Consider the following 17171-nt stretch of genomic DNA (forward strand, 5'->3'; position numbering starts at 1 on the left):
CACCGATCACCACAACTATTATGATCTGAAACAAGAATAATCGCGCTGTATAACTGAAATCACCGCCTTGCAAGCAGTCCCGTAATATTCTTCATAAAATTTCCCTACCTTGTAAGTCGGAGAAGTAATGAGATTCCCAGCTGAGGTTCGTTTGGATGGATACGTTCCTTAAAGCCAGTTTCTTAATATTGATCCTTTTCGTAATATAATGTGATTACCAGTTTTCTCTTTTTTTAATGTTATTATCAAAACTGACATTCTGATAATAGTTCGGGGGAGATATGGCTTTTGCCAAAACACAGAATTGCCAACACGCAAAGTTCATATTTCCAACTTCATTTTCTATTTATATATGTTTACACAACATTTTGTACAATATGGTTATAACTGATTAATGTCTTTATTCAAATAAGAAATATATGTAATCTCAAACACTAACTTTATTTCCAAAGGCATTAGTGCACATGCAGATTGCTATCTTTATGTAAGAGAAAATATGGAAAATCTATAGTATTTTATTATATGCTGTTACTATAAAAATATTTTTAATTTGCAACAGTAACAAACAGTTTTCATCTGCATCAAAAAGCTTCTATCCTTTGTACAATATCGAGCATTATTATTCATAGCTTAATTGAGATTGCGGTAACATACTGAAATAAAAGTATTATTTTTATGTATCATCAGAATTGATGCAGATGCATCTTAATATATAGAAGATATAAACATTACACTACTAGTACAGTAAAACCTCATTAATTTGAGAACTGAGTATTCAAAGTACTGCAAATTTTGCAGTTATTATACCATAGTTCGCCAACTAACGACACACAATGTTACAGGCTTTTTAATATGGATAATTCAAAATGTAACCATAAACAAATTCAAAAGTCTCAGTCAAGTACTTGACTCTTGAAAAGTCTGTCAAGCACTTATCTCCATCTGTCAATATCTGATAAACAGCCACTCGTAGCCATCCCATGAGTATACGGCCAAAACTGTCATCGTGCCCAAGTCCCCAAGCCGGACTTTGCCAATTCCGGACAGAGAGACAAAAGCAGGCCCTTGTCAAAGGCATGGCGTACACTTCCATTCACCCTCCTCTGTCCATGATAGCAGTGCTCTTTTAAGTGTTCAACAGCTACGAATGAATTCATAAATGCAGACCAAAAAAGCTCGCTACCGTGGGACAAGTGCAGAATTCTGGATATCAGCAATGACACAATGAGATAGAGATAAACAGAGAGGACAAACAATCTGAAAATAAGGGTAGTTTCTAAAGCTTTCTTCCTGGAAGGCAGTTTTTGGATACTGTGAACCTGCTTAAATCAAAATTTATATAACTGGTCTCTCGAATTTTTAATTAACAAGGCTTTGCTGTATAAAGTACAAAATTAAAACTGGTTACCTTAAAACAGACTCTAAGTCTCATAAGACATATTTAAAAAATGCTACAGCAGAAAAATATTCACTAATAACAAAACTTGCAAATTGTTAGCTTGGACATGGTACTGTACTTTCCCAATAAAAGATTTCAAAATATTAACTTACAGAAGTTACATTTCCCTTTTTCTTTCTCCTTATTATCCACCACCACCTTCTTCAAATCCTTAGTTTGGTTATACACTCACATAATACACAACTCTTCTACATTATCATGGTTCATTGGGGTTATCAAACTGGTACTAATATTAAGAAAGTTTGACTAAACATCATTATGCTGGTAGCTCATTTCAAAAACAGAGAAGGCACGTACATATAAATTTGTAATTATTATATAAATATTAACGGTCTCACAGATGATTATCAGTGTTTGGGGGAATAACATATCATTTCTACATTAATCTAACAGAAGATAGAAGATAATATATTCCTTCAAAATGTTTGTAATCACCTGCAAGACGGCATGGCATCACAATCCAGCAGATCATAACTGATATCATCACTGTCATAACCTCAAATCTCAGATCACACAAACATGCCAATCACTCGATACAGCACAAATTCAAAAATGTTAACAGAAGCTATTTTATTTTATAAGATCATTATCAAGTGTCACGGCCATCTACATCTGCCATTACGTAATATAACACTGTAATCCGCCACATTACAACTAGCACATAACAAGTACAGTACTTACAAAAATAATGCATAATATCTGTCTTACCATGACACTGAATGAAATTATTTTGACGAGTGATAAACTTGTTATACTTTATAAGGAACTTCAAGGTCAAATGTGCAGTGTTTTCTAACAATTAGTATTTGCATTGTGTTGTCAGACTGATATATTCACAGGTTAATTACACAACACATATTTAGCATGAAATATGGCAATAATATATCATTTGGGCAAATGTCTTCAAACTAATTCATAATTAAACATAAACATTACTCTAAACATAAAGTACAAATGTTCATTATTTATGGGGCAGGAGCTGAATCTTCACCTACTAAATAACTATGTAATGACTGGCCCTTTTGTACAGATCTCTGGCAACTTACCCTATTCTTAGGCCTAACTAATATCTGCGTCACCTACATTAATATTTTGTTTTTGTGTAGCACATTACACTAAAAATAAACCTCAATAAAAAGAGACAATTATTAATAGTATTTCTGAAGCCTGCATTGCAGCACAAATGATTCATGTGGTAATTTCACTGTGGCACAAATGCAGGAAAAATGCTTGAAGACACAACAATGAAATTGTCCTTGTATGTTGTGTCACTGTCAAATGAACAAGAATGCTACATTCATGTTCCAACTAAAAATAGCCTACGTGTATACTATGCCATGTGTTGCAATGTTAAATTTGATTCAAATTAAACTAAAGTTACAAGAAATAATCATAATAAAGATATGACTGTATATGAGTAAAACAAGAACAAAGAATTTCTCACAGTAGTATGAATTTTTTAATGTATGTCCAAATGTGCTTAACTGCAAATATATGTTTATGAAGCTATCTGCAACAATAACAGAGCCAGAAGAAATTTAGTGGCATAAAAAATATAATCCTGGATGACCTTAATAATACACACAGAGCAAGATCCTGACTTTGTATTCCTGCACTTGGCAGATATTTTTCCTGGTCCCAGTATAAAACGATGTACAGGCAGGCCCCGATTTATGCCGGGGTTACGTTCCACCTCCTCAGGGTCATTAACTCAAGTAGCGTAAATCGAGGAAGAATTATAATGTATTGTACTGGCAGACGGGGAGAAAGCAACTGACACCGACACTAGCGCCACCTAGGTACCCACTTCCTGTGCTGAGTTTATAATTGCATTTTCAAATTTTCTTCTTATATTTGTTTATTTTTTATTATTTTAAAAGGGCGTTAATGTGAGACAGTGTGAAATGAAGCGCTGTAAAGCGGGGCCTACCTGTATTATTTTCCCATATTTAATCACTTTTGATTTAGTAAATTAACCTGCATGTAGTGTACAAAACTTGCAGCCATTCAGAACTTGTACCTCAGTTTAGTGCAGTTGTGGTTAAAATAACAATTAGTATTCAGTATTTACTTCCTGCTGAAAATTGTTACTTCATAACCATAATCATTGGTGAGTGATGTCAAATACTGAACATGCACCAAAGACACGCTACTGTGGCATCACAGTTACTTTCATTCTCAACTGATATGGTAGTATTTACGTGCAGTAACAAATGTCATAACTAGTGTTTCTTTATTGTACTCTTATTAACTGCTTACTCAAAACTGCTACAAAAATAAGCAATCAGTCATGGAAGAAGCTAAAATTATCTATGGAAGTGGAAAAAATACAAATGTTCCAGCAATAAAAATTTGACCTTGAAACAATTTTTATGTAGCACAATGAAAAACAAAATGTCTATTCTAAGCACAGAACTGAAAAGGAGATATGGATCAAATAAAAAGAAGAGACATAAAAGCATGGCAACATAAATATATAAAGAATGTGCTGATGTAGTGAAATGAATGCATTCTGCAAACCTACCAATCAAACAGCAAAAATCTAAGAGAAGGGCAAGCTAACAAAATTAACCGACATTAAAGACTGATAATTTTAAAGCTACCAATGGGTGTCTGGACAGGTTTATGAAGCGTCAAGGACAGATATATAAAAAATACATATTGGGAGAGTAGAAGTGTAAAGATTCAGTTGAATACTGGAAGATTTAATTATTGCTGACGCATTTTGAAGGCAAAAAGCCTTCTTCCGCTAGACACTTTCTCTCAGGGAAACACTATGCCATGGGATAAAATATAATATAGAAAAAAATCACTGCTCTACTGCATGCAAATATGGACACAAGTGAAAAGTTTCCGCCCCCAAAAAGTGGGAAAATATTCCAAGCCAAGATGTTTTATGACTGTGTGGACATTGTCATGGAAATATTCTTACACTTTCAGACAATACACACATTATATACAAGCTTTTTAAAAATGTTCTAAGGTCACTTGTTACGAAAATGAGTGACGTCAAGAGAATCATTCTCCCGTATATTAATAAATATGTACCTCATTTTCCAGATACAACTTCTCTCTGCCACATTAAGGCACTGACTTTCCCTGCAAACTGTACTAGCCATTTGCAGCTGCTTGACTTCAGCGTAATATATTGCGTGAAATAAAACTATGTAACTGTATTTGTAAAGAAACACTTATGTAAAGAAATTATTTTTATCATCCTTATACACAGCCAATTTTATAACAAGATAAAAACGTTCCCAACGTAAATTTTACGTAATCCCATTTAGTAAAAACCCAGATTTAGTGTAAGAAAAGTTATTTCCCCCACAGATTCATTAAACAGGTATTTCACTGTAAATATAACAAATGGCACAACTCTCACACTTGAAATATGTTAAAAAATAAGATTTCATCCCAGAATGCATAATTACGCTAATGGCACTCAGTCAATCAGTATGGTTATGTCACTAATAAAAATGGCATGAAGCAGCTAATATAACTTAAAGCTCATTAATTCTGTGCTACTAAGATTGACTACAACTTTTACCCAAAAAGATCCCAGAAATTCTTTATTGCTGCTGTCAGATCACTTATATTACAACTCCATCTTCTGCTATGCCACTCTGGTGCTAATCTTCCTACTAATAAAGATTGTGCACAAGGCTAGGATATGGTGACAATGTCACATCAGAACTGCATCACACTGAAAACAAACAAAGGAATAGAACAGATTGGTGCGACTGCTTTGCAACAAGACATCTTGTCTTTCAAGAGCTGTACGTACAAACAAGACATACTGGGAAGAACCTACAATCCCTACTTTACATAACAACACAGGGGCATATATATATATATATATATATATATATATATATATATATATATATATATATATTGCTCTAACAGATAATTACCTGCACACAGTTCTTGTTTGCATACCACCATTTGTACTGGAAATAGTATGGCTTTTTTACATTTTTTCTTCTGATTTTCAAGAAAGTTCATAACCAAAAAAAAAAAAAAAGAGTGAGTACTGATTCAAATAGGAATTTGGTATTTGGAAGGCAGCAACAAAATAATTAATTTTATCATTGGTAACAGTGAAAATAATAAATTTCATACCGTTACTGTCCGACTCAATTGTAAGGCACATTATTGAAAACCAAAATTGCAACCACTGCAGCGAGTCAGGCTCTTCCCTTCACCGAGCTTTACAGTGTCTTCATCCGTGCCTATAGAATATGGACTGGCACCATGCCTTCTCTGAAACAATTATATGAACTATGAACTACAGCTATCACAGCAATTACATTCATTGAAGTCTTCTATAACATATATTAGACTAGGTCAGACTTTAATATTATACTGCCACTGCAATCTTAGTCTTCCACTGATGCTGACCACTCACCCCCATCTAGTGCCAAGGTCAAGAATTAGGAGCTATACCTCCTCTCACCCCAAGTGCCTACATGGCGCATAGTGGGACAGCTTTACTTTACCTTACTTTATTATTATTATATTTATTTAGTGTTCTGTCTGACGACAGGTCCATATGAACAGGATCCTTCCATCCTTTTCTTGGACTGGGACCTGTTCATATACGTTCTTGGCAGATGATCCAGAAGTGGTTTGCCATTGCCTTCTTCTGTGTGTGAATGGAGTAATTGTTGGGATGCCACGGAGGAAAACTCCGTGTTGCCTAGACCACGGCCTTGCCCAACACAAGTTATAAATTCGGGTACCGCCGGGAATCGAACCCGAGACCCCAGGATTACAAGGCCAGCGTTCTATCCGCTAGACCACCGTGGCGTAGTACCTTACTTTACATACTATTTTTGTTTATGAGATTTTTTTATCTGAAACCACACTGTATTTTCTTTATAATTTAATAATATCGTAAATTGAGCCATACATCGAGTTGATTTTTACCCCCAACTTTTTCATTAGTCTTCCATGTTATCATTTCCTACATTTTTGATTATCTGACTGTATTTCACTCCTGTTTAGGTAGGATAATCAGAACTCTATGGTAGAGTGTGTTTTTCAGAAAAAAATAATTGAATTGCTACGCATGCTAAAATCCATTACATATAAGTACAAAAAAACAATACCTTCTTGGATACAGGAAATGGTCAAAAGACTGAATCCCTAATACAATACTATTAATTGGCAGCTGTCACCCACCTTCAGTTTTGTAGCCAAACGCATAAAAGCATCATCAATATTGGTGTTTTCTTTGGCTGAAGCTTCAAGAACAAACAAGATCTCTGGAATGTACACAGACATTACTTCTGCTTCAGCAAATTCCACCTCCCTTAAACTTTCTAGATCACACTTATTGCCTGAAAACAAGATACACACATAAGTATGACTGACTATGAGGTACAGTATCTTCCTTGAACAGTTGATAGTTACTCAGGTGGTGAAGAGATACCCTGGTTTAACAGAACCTGAAGGTTTATTGCCACAATCATTAAGGCCTGTCACTGGACCCCTTCCTGAGTCAGTTTAATCTGCTCCACACCCTCATACCTTACATCTGTAAGATCCATTTTAATATCATCCTATCACTTATATCTAGATTCAGCAAGTTGTTCCGTTTCCTTCAAATTTCCCAACGAAATGTTTCTATTAACTTCTCATCTTCCCAAATGTGCCACATGTTGTTGTTCCCTCATCCACATTGATTGATTTAATAGTTTTACCAGTATCAGGGGCAGACTGTAAATTATAAAGCTCAACATCATGAGCCATTATCCAGCCTATCGTTAATATTTCTTTCTTAGGTCAAAATATTCTCTTGGGCTGTCTGTTCTCTAATACCTTCAGTTGATATTATCACAGAGCAAGATATTTTAATATTTGTGCTTTAGATGTTACATGAGAATGCATAAGATTCTAAACCAAAAATAGAAAGCATTTAATAAATTTAATTTTCTTAAATTTATCGTTAATATATGTTTGAGTTGTTACTGTCATTCCCAAGCAACTGAACTGTGCAACTTACAAATGGTTTATTGAATATGCTTATATTACAATTTTGCTCTGCATTCTGGTGACAAGACATGAAAACATATTTGATTTTTTCTAAATGTATTTTACATACAAGTATGCTAACCTAAAACTCTATTTAAATTTCAATCAGATTACTTAGCGTCGATAAAATCAAGGTGTACTTTCCATTGGAGAAATACTCAATGGAAACACTATAATTTTTATCGTACACTAGATATGCTCAGAGTGACAAAATTTGTACATGCTGCGTATATTTAAATTAGTTGTATAGAACAATTGTAGTGTTTAACCTACCAACAACAATTAGCATTGCATTTGAGGCAGTATATCTTCGAACTTCTTCAATCCATCTTTGAAGACTGAGAAATGATGACCGTTTTGTTATGTCATACACTGCAACAGAAAAAATAAATATGCACTGCTTTACACAAAAGTAAAATATATTATGGTGGAATTCAACATAACGATCCAGAGGCGAAAGAATATGACACATGATTTTCATGTTTGTTACACTAGCTTTTATGTATATTTCATTTAAATGAAACAAAATCCTTTTCACAAGTAAACAATGGTTCATACCAGTGTTATGTAACTCTTTCATACAGCTTGCAAAACTATCACTTATGATTACTAGGCCTAAGATTACAGGAACTTGGTTAAATATATTTATTTTGTACAGTCTATACACAAACGTTTGAAGTTTATTGGTGTTGTAAAAATTATATAATATTAAAACATTTTGTTGTGTAAAATATTATATTGGTTGTTTGTTTTTTAATGCTCCAAATTAAATTTCAATTCAGAGTCTGCTCCAGCTCTTCAGCAGCATTGTCAGAGGTTCGATATTTTCACCATTATTTTAAGAAACTTTAAATCAGGCTTTCATCTGACACACAATTCACAATCAATATTTGGTATGCAAACATCAGTTACTTTCCCTCACTTCTGTAATGGATACTGACTATCAAAATGTTATTAAAATATAAAGGGTTGATCTGATATGGCTTTGACTGTGAGGAATTATGCTATATGGGAGAGTCACAAACATATTATATCATTCATCACAAAATCCCATGAGATTTTGTCTGTATTATAAAAGTACTGACATTATTTGCATGTCAAAAATAACTTTACTCAGCAACTGAGGAACCTTACCTAAAATTACACCATGTGCAGATCGATAATAACTTTGTGTTATGGTACGAAACCGTTCTTGGCCTGCTGTATCCCATATTTGCAGCTAGAAATAAACACATAGCTACTAAACATTTCTTCAGCTTAATGACCACTTTCTTATTGCACAAATGTTGAACTATGAAAAACATTTAATATCAATACTTTCAGCCATATTCCTTGAAAGGAATAAAGTCTCTCAGGACAATCGTGTTTGCCCATTTACTGACCCAAACTGCTAAGCAAAGAGACAAATATGCACATTCCTATGTAACATTACAAAAGCAATGCATCTCAAACATTAAAAAAATATATAATCAGTCAAGGCTGACAACACTGTGGAGCCAACTCCCATTGCATAATCTCCACATCAAATTTCATAATCTATTCCCCAGTTACTATATGACAACTGTTAATCAGCCAAGAATTAAATCTTTCAATTGGCAAATACAAAACTGTAAGAGCTGTAACTGTATTATTACAACCAACAGAGCAGCATGCTGAATAACAGAAACTGTATGTTATTTCCTTATTATCGAAATTAGCAGCAAACTGTAGAAACAACATAACCTTCACGCAGCTACTCAACATTCAACAAATTGTCTTAAAGGGTTATTAAGTATATTTAAAAAACTCAATACAAACTAACCTTCACCCTCTTGCCATCGACTATTACAGTTTTCATTGAAAAATCAACTCCAATTGTATTGAAGTGTCTTTCCACATATGTTCCAGATTTGAACCTTTGTACAACGCATGTTTTTCCTGCACCACAGTCACCAATTAATACTATCTTAAATAAGTAATCAAAACTATCATCACCAGAATTAACTAAACTAGAAGAAGTACGTATTGACATTTTCACGTCATAATCACTAGTTCATACAAATACCACAGAAGCCATAATCGAAACCACAGATAAAAAAGCAGTAAAAAAACACATTCTTCTCTGAAAAGCACAGACGTTAAAATGATGTTTAGATTTACGTAGGATTTGAGGTTTTCACGGGGTGAGTCTGAAGATTCCTGTCTTCTAAGTTGCTGCGCCGTAGGATATGGTAGAAGTTTACTGACGATTCAGAGGCCCTTGCTGCCTCCATCATCGGGTCGGATTGCCCTGATGTAAACTTCTACCAGACTAAAGATTGCTGTCTGCTGGGTTATTGCAACGTGTAGTCTGGTAGATTTACACCAGATTTCTTCTATCTAACTACATTGTGAGAGGCGACTTACTTCGTACTCATCGCCGTAAACACCTTATATTTCACTTAGCTTTTCTAAACTTTGAAGAAGGGAATTTTTGACGTAAATACGTCTATACGGAAGGGTCATTCCGCAAAAGAGTGTTACGAAAAAGTGACAGGAAAATGTGTAAGATGGTTACCTAGGAAATATCAACAATTTGTAAATATGGACTGACAACAATGGTCAGCTTGCATGCATTGTTATGTGACCTAGGAAACGTCATCTGTTTACTTGGCATTGTTGTGGAGTAGAGTAGAGTAGAGTTTATTTACATTCCATAGATCCTTCTTAGGACTCAACCAAAGGATATAGAACATGTCATTTCATACAATATACATACACTTCAGAACTTTCAACACAAGTACAAGAACGTATTTCACATTTCAATGTACATAAATTTCAGATTCTGCAATACAAGTATGAAAAATAATTTTACAAATTAAATATAAATACAAAACTTGCTTTACATATACGTAGATTATGGATATAAAGCTTAAAAATTTCAGCAGAGATGAAATCATCTACAGAATGGAAGGAGTGAGTAAAGAGGTACTCTTTCAATGCAGGCTTGAATACCTTTATATCATAATTTAGACTTTTAATTGTTGGTGGAAGATTATTAAACAACTTGATACCTGTATAGTACACTCCTTTCTGATATTTAGTGAAGTTAGCATTTGGCACATATAGATCATGTTTACGTCTTGTATTTAAATTATGTACATCTGTATTTCTTTTAAATTTACCCATGTTTTCCACCACAAATGATAGGAAGCAGAGTATAAATTCACTTGCAAGTGGAAGTATATTAAATTTACGAAATAATTTTCTACAAGATACCCTGCTTTTGACACCGGCCATTATTCTAATTATTTTCTTTTGCATGTAAAAAACTTTATTACTGTCTGTTGAATTTCCCCAAAAGATTAATCCATATGACAATACAGAATGAAAGTAAGCAAAGTAAACTAGTTTTAAAGTAGCTATTGTCATGAGTGGTACGACTGTTCTCATGGCAAAGCATGCAGAGCTTAATTTGGGAATAATATACTCAATGTGTTTCTTCCAATTTAAGGTACTGTCGACTTGTAAGCCAAGGAATTTGTTTGTTTCAACTTCCACAATTATTTTTTCTTCAAAACCTATATTTAATCTAGGATATGTCTTGTGCTTAGTAACAAATTTTATGAAGTTTGTTTTTTCAAAATTTAGTGCCAGTTACAATACCTTCGTTATTGCGGCAAGAGCTGAGCTGTGAATCGTTTGTAGAAAAAGTGCGTCGTGGACTAGGTAATTTTGTGCTGGTAAAAACGTATTTACGTCAAATTCTCCGGAATCGTGGTTTCACTGTCAATTTTTTGTTTCGTAACTATTTCTGTTAGTTCATGTACGGCTAAGATCATAGCAAGTAATCGGCGAGGCCATGTGCGTATAGTATCTTAAACCTTTGACAACATGGATAATACTACCACAGTCGCCATTTTCCGAGTATAGTAGTGGAGAGTTTTTTGAATATGCAACATCTGTTTTTACTAGCAGTTAGATCTAATATTGGTTACTATTTTGCAGAGAAAAAATTCACCATTTTAAAGTAGTTTACTACCTGTAGCAGCTGTTGGTAATTTTGTATATTGTACTCATAATGGAATTGAACTGACACTGGCGCAACATTTTGAAGTGTGTAACCTGAACATGAGCAATACAAAACCTACAAATAATTACACGTACACTTTTAGACCGTTTGTGTTTGTAAAATGTGATCCGAAACTGGTTGGAGACCGATTTCAGGTTCCAAAAGGAAGAAGTGGGCATCGAATTGTATGCGATGACAAAAATCTATATTCATTCGGCGGTTATAATCCATTTCTTAATGATGATGCTGAAATAAGAAATGACCCAGTGTGGATGGAAAACAGACCTTTGTTTAAAGAGCTTTGGAAATACAATTTTGCCTCTAAGATATGGCAGAGACTGTCATGTAATGGGACCATTCCAAACGAACTAGCATCTAATACTGTGGTTTTAAAGGGAGGAACAATGATGATTTATGGTGGGACAGGCTATCCATTTGGAACAACTTGTAGTAATCAGCTTCATATATGTAATCTCCGTGAAGATTACAAGATGAAAGTTGTGAATGTGAATGGCTCTTGTCCTCCAAAACTGTATGGCCAAGCAATAGTTTTGGATGGTCTCAACTTATATACTGTTGGGGGTACCACAGGTTTTGATTACACTGCTGATATTCATCGCTTAGATTTACGAACAGGTATGTGGGAAGAAGTATATATTTGCACAGGCAGGACATGGAAAGAACCACAGGGTAGATATCGTCATGAGCTGGCATTTGATGGAACACGAATCTACCTTTTGGGAGGTGGTACAGCTGAAGAAGTATATGGATTTCAGGTAATGTGCATGCTGTTATTTCAGTCCTTTTGTTGGCATGAAATGCATCACTTCATTGTGTAAATTTATGAGTGAACCAGACTCCTTTTGTGTAGCTGATTATATGCTCAGCTAATCAAATTCCCTGCCTTTTATGGAACCTGAAGGTTCATTACCATATTGAGCCAGATGAGTCCAGTCAACAGTTTCTTGACCTGTCTTTTTAAGTTCAACTTAATATTATCATCCCATCTTTACATAGATCTTATTAAATGATCTCTTTCCTTCAGGCTTGCCAAACAAAATTTTGTATGCATTCTTATCTCTCCCATGTGCACTACGCATCTGCCCGTCTCATCCTCCAGTTCATTCTTGTTTGTGTTCATTAAGGACATTCCAGCATTCAATCTTCTTACTGGGTCCTGGGAGAGCCTGACGACACGCTGTGACCCAGGAGCATCAGCTCCAGGTTTTCCTGCACCAAGGCGATGTCACGGATGTGTTCAGATGTCAGACAATGAGCAGCAGGAGATGATGGTCTATATATGTGGTGGTTATAATGGCACCGAGATATTCCGCGATGTATGGAGGCTTGAACTGCAAAGTCTGCAGTGGACTCAGATGATGAAGTGCCATTTGCCACGTGCCATTTATTTCCATTCAGCAGCAGTCACACCATCAGGTCACATGTATTCCTTTGGTGGTATTACAGAAGAGAATAATAGTAACAGAACTGCTGATGTGAACTGTGCATGGATGTGCATACCAAAACTGACAGAAATGTGTTGGGAGGCAATACTGTATTATAATCCAAGTCTACACCTTTTGCCTAAAAATCAGCTCTTGATGTGTGGTTTACCTTTAGAATTTGTAAACCGAATTGATTGAATTCTGTATGTTGTAAATATTTATAAATGCTTTTAGTTTAAAGCATTGCTTGTGTAATGAATTCTGGGCTACATGAATGTACTTTTGCATATCTAATAATTTTCATATTTTTGAGAGATGTATAGGCTAGTTAATAAGTGAAACATATTGGTGACCAGCAATTACAATTCAATTGTTAAGATGTAATATATAAATTACAAAGAAAAGCAGTCCTACTGTCTAGGATATAAATGGTTCCTGTAATGGTGGTGAGAAGTTTGTTAAGGTATCTTATATCATGAAATGGATTAAAATTTAAAAATTACTTTATTATTAACTTCAGTCACCTAGCCACAAGACTGTAGTGGAAATAATTATGCCTTTCCTAATTTTGTAGTGTAATCTAATTCTATATTATTACATAAAATAACAGTAAAAAGGAGGTAACAATAAATTATTTATAGTGAGAAAAGAAATTGACCAAATAAAATTTGTAAATGAAAATGAGTTTTTATATGAAATTTCTCATTCAAGTTGACATGATGAATTATCTGCCAATCTAACAATTTTGGCCTGGTGGGGAGCACACATAACTATCCAAAAAAAATAAATGTGAGCTCAGACATAAAATTCTGAAAGCTACACAGAATACTAACTGTTTTATATTCTTAACTATGTGGCATTAAATCCTACATATCCAAGTCTGCAACCACAATATATGGGTCTTTAATGACATAAACAGGTGATCATATTTTGTCTTCATTCTTCATAAGGATGAACTGTCACAGCAGTCAGTCCATAGTGTTCCTCTTATGGTCCTTAACGAGCTGCTGAATTCCCTAAGACTCATTCAAGTCAGAGTACTTCCATTCTGTTGCCATAATTAGCAATGAACACCTCTTAATATAGTCTGAAGTATAATCACAAACATTTTTACTTCCATTCTTGACTAACTAAACAACGCAATTCACAATAAAACATGCTGTAAAAGTTTCTAAATATCTTTGCCGCAACGTGCGTTGGTAGGTGAGTACAGGAGAGCTGTGTTGCCAGTACCTAGTGACATTTGTCATTTTGAGTTAAACCACTACCCAGAGCACACTATCAGAGGAGTTTTTTCTTCCTTCAATGAAATGCCTATGTAATAAGGAACTAACAATGGTAAGAGTTTGGTGCAGGTGTAGAAATAACTGCTCCTGTTATGTTTAAAGTTCAGTTATCAGCATCACGTTGAAAAGGGTTGTGACCAAGTGGCAACATGTGAATAAATTAAATTTTATACTACAATGTTCTCATTTTGTTGCTCTGAATTTTATTTTCTAGTTCTAAAGAAAGGTTAAGCAGAATTTTACCATAATCAATCCATTTCTTGACATGAAAAACAATGTAAGGTTTATTCCTCCAAATTATTTTTTTCTTTTCATAAAGACATTATGTCTCAAGGTTAAAAAAACTTGAAATGGACATTGCTAAATTTATACAGTTATTTTGTGCCTTTTCCCCACAGTTTCATGTTACGATATATGCAATTATTGTAAATTTGGGCAATCTACTTTTTAAATTATTCCTTTAACCAATGACAATAACTGTCAACTCAAAGAAATTTAGTATGAAACTAAAATTGAACACTAAAGCAGACCTAACATTGCTATGCTTAAAAATGTACACCATACATACCACAAGACAACTTATCCAATAATAGGTGAACTATCAGAGGTCTTTTACTATTAAACTGAAATTAAACATTAGGTGACATTAGTAATGAAACCATTACTTCTAAAAATGTACACTGTACACATAACCTCACAATAACATATCACTGTAAGGACACACAGACAAACCTGCATATATATACAGTAAACTGATAAACATTCATACAAATTTACAACAATGCAATACTTTACTCTCTGTTGCTCATTTTGTTGTGACTGGTTCTCGTATCAGGAACAAAATCAAATAGTATAAGGCAATTAATTATCTCATACAAATTCATTAAATCACAATACGTACACAATTACGTGTAAAATTATTTAAAAAAAAGTTACCAGGTCAGTTTTTCCAAATTTAGCCTTGGACAACTGGTATCATCACACACACACAAAGAAACTATACTAGAGTCATGAACGATTAAATACTGGCAAAAGAAAAGCTACTGTTCTGTAGCTGTGTATTCCCGACCCCCCCACAATACCCCACATGTTCACATTTGGATGCCAGTAAAGCACAATAAACACATATTCATACATGTGAATGATATAAATCCAATTTGGATAACACTGACTCAAATGTTTGTTAATATAACAATAATAGGCAAGATCACAATTAACAAAATAAATGAACATATTATGAATCCTGGATATACTTTAGTTTTGTTTATTTCTCACATTTCCATGTCAATATGGAAGTTTTATTCAAGTTTTAAAACTGTTTAAGTTTCAAGTCCATGTTTTCCCTACACAGATACAATGAATTTTCACTACCTGGGAGATGAGAATCTTTCTACAGCATCACTTCTGATATAAAGAGTTTCCTTCGTGCCTCTGTAATTTGTGACCCTGCAACTACGAATAATGTCAATTCTTCAAGCACCACTAACTTCAGCAAGTTTAATCATACCTTCCTTCTTGCACTTTGTAACACTTCATGGAGTTTCAAGATGTCTGGAGTTCTCACTCTGTTCAGATTTCACTGGGACTGAAAAGTAAAATACATTTGGTTTTTAGGCGCATCAGTTCTGAGTGCCGTTGAAAATTTTCAAGGAATAATTTTAATGAGTATTTCAATTTGAATTTTCATAAATGTATGAATATAACATCACTCAGTACTAGGTGTAACATGCACATTGTGATTTATACAGGTTTATCCCCTTACAAAAGCATGCTTTTTTATATTTTTAGAATTTAAAATCAGCAGGAATTTCATGTATTTAGAAGCAACAAATTTGTGTTGCCACAGCAATATGTATCATTGATGATTCTGAAATATTTTCTGGTAAGAGAGCTTCAAAAAAATTTATCTGTTGAAATGCAATACTTTTTTTTGTAGAGTGTAATCACTGTTATGATGGTGATAAGAAAGTTATTAAATTTTGTGTTGACACAGGGCATGATGTGTAACTTTGAGGTTATATATGACAAATGTGGAATCTGTATTAGTGGAAAACTATGCACAGAAATAGAAGTAATAAGAATGACACAAGGGAGTCTCTCTCTACAAACTACCATAGTGAAGGACTTTATGCCTTACTGCCTCCTGTGAGGTGCCTGACAGTGTGGCAGGGTTAACAGTCGCATGCTGCTGCTGTTGAGGTGTGATCACTTGTTGCGCCGTCACCACTGTCGGGATGCCTTGCGATGGGACTCCCACAGTCTGCTGTACTGTCACTGCTACCAGAGGAGTTCCACTCGCTGAAGTCTGGATGCGGACAGGGCTCTGACTTGCCTGTCGTACAGCCACCGACACAGGTTGTCCCTGTAATGCTGCATTTACCTGCAAATAACATATTGACCAAGCAGCTCAATGACTGGAATCTTCTTAAATGACTGATAAGTTTTAATAAGGAACACTTCTTTATGTGGAAAAGAGGCTAATAGTTTTTAACTTAAAGATATTTTAGTTACATTTCCAACCATTCTTGCAACAAAGGCAGCAATTTACACAGTAGTGTAATTTAAGTGAAATAATGATAAAGATATAAGGTAAAGTTGTCCTATTATCTAAGCCAGTGGTCCTCAACCTTTTTGTGCCTACGGGCACATTTGAGAGTTCATTATGAAATCGTGGCGGGCACCAACCAATTAACAAAGCCAAATTTTCTTTTCTCTGGACAAATAAGATATGGACACCAAATAATACACAGAACAACACGACGTTTAATGATACAAGAAACCACGTATTCGAAAATACGTAGTTTTATAAGTACAATTATTATTACTCAAGTGGGAAGTTAGTGCGATGTTTGGGACTGCATTTCATCGGCCAGTTTTTCAAATTTGGGAGTGTAGGATGATGCTGCTCGCAAACA

General features: G+C 34.5%; 3 protein-coding genes across 10 annotated transcripts in view; 1 reads left to right on the forward strand and 2 right to left on the reverse strand.

Annotated features, from left to right (window-relative positions):
- Positions 1-320: 320 nt before the first annotated feature.
- On the reverse strand, positions 321-10020 carry Rab19 (RAS oncogene family member Rab19). Its single transcript, XM_022060360.2, has 6 exons — positions 9297-10020; positions 8630-8714; positions 7769-7867; positions 6644-6801; positions 5582-5722; positions 321-5162 (listed from the first exon to the last, which is right to left on the reverse strand). Exons 1-5 carry the CDS (start codon positions 9504-9506, stop codon positions 5612-5614), a joined length of 663 nt encoding a protein of 220 aa, XP_021916052.1. The 5' UTR covers positions 9507-10020; the 3' UTR covers positions 321-5162; positions 5582-5611.
- Positions 10021-10863: 843 nt separating this feature from the next.
- Positions 10864-13654, forward strand: slim (scruin like at the midline). Its single transcript, XM_022060339.2, has 2 exons — positions 10864-12301; positions 12671-13654. The coding sequence occupies exons 1-2, from the start codon at positions 11585-11587 to the stop codon at positions 13166-13168; spliced, it is 1215 nt and encodes a 404-aa protein (XP_021916031.1). The 5' UTR covers positions 10864-11584; the 3' UTR covers positions 13169-13654.
- A 782-nt stretch (positions 13655-14436) lies between these two features.
- dom (domino helicase) overlaps positions 14437-17171 on the reverse strand; it is a 56271-nt gene continuing 53536 nt past the window's right edge. For all 8 annotated transcript variants that reach the window (XM_087349052.1, XM_087349050.1, XM_087349048.1 and 5 more), the window contains 2 exons: positions 16394-16636; positions 14437-15841 (listed from right to left, as the gene is read on the reverse strand). In XM_087349052.1, coding sequence (XP_087205178.1) covers positions 15833-15841; positions 16394-16636 — 252 coding nt within the window. In that variant the 3' untranslated portion in view covers positions 14437-15832. The remainder of the gene's footprint in view (positions 15842-16393; positions 16637-17171) is intronic.

The sequence above is a fragment of the Zootermopsis nevadensis genome, unplaced genomic scaffold (genome assembly GCF_977971745.1).
Source record: "Zootermopsis nevadensis isolate Lab colony 2312 unplaced genomic scaffold, Znev_1.0 Znev_ptg000015l, whole genome shotgun sequence".
NCBI lineage: Eukaryota > Metazoa > Arthropoda > Insecta > Blattodea > Termopsidae > Zootermopsis > Zootermopsis nevadensis.

Coding starts and splice junctions, on each gene's coding strand:
- Rab19 (XM_022060360.2), bottom strand. CDS start 9,506: ATGTCAATACGTACTTCTTCTAGTTTAGTTAATTCTGGTGATGATAGT. Junction 6,802..7,768: donor TGCAATGCTAATTGTTGTTG/GTAGGTTAAACA, acceptor TCTTGTTTTCAG/GCAATAAGTGTGATCTAGAA. Junction 5,723..6,643: donor GTTTGGCTACAAAACTGAAG/GTGGGTGACAGC, acceptor TAATTGTTTCAG/AGAAGGCATGGTGCCAGTCC.
- slim (XM_022060339.2), top strand. CDS start 11,585: ATGAGCAATACAAAACCTACAAATAATTACACGTACACTTTTAGACCG. Junction 12,302..12,670: donor AAGAAGTATATGGATTTCAG/GTAATGTGCATG, acceptor GTGTTCATTAAG/GACATTCCAGCATTCAATCT.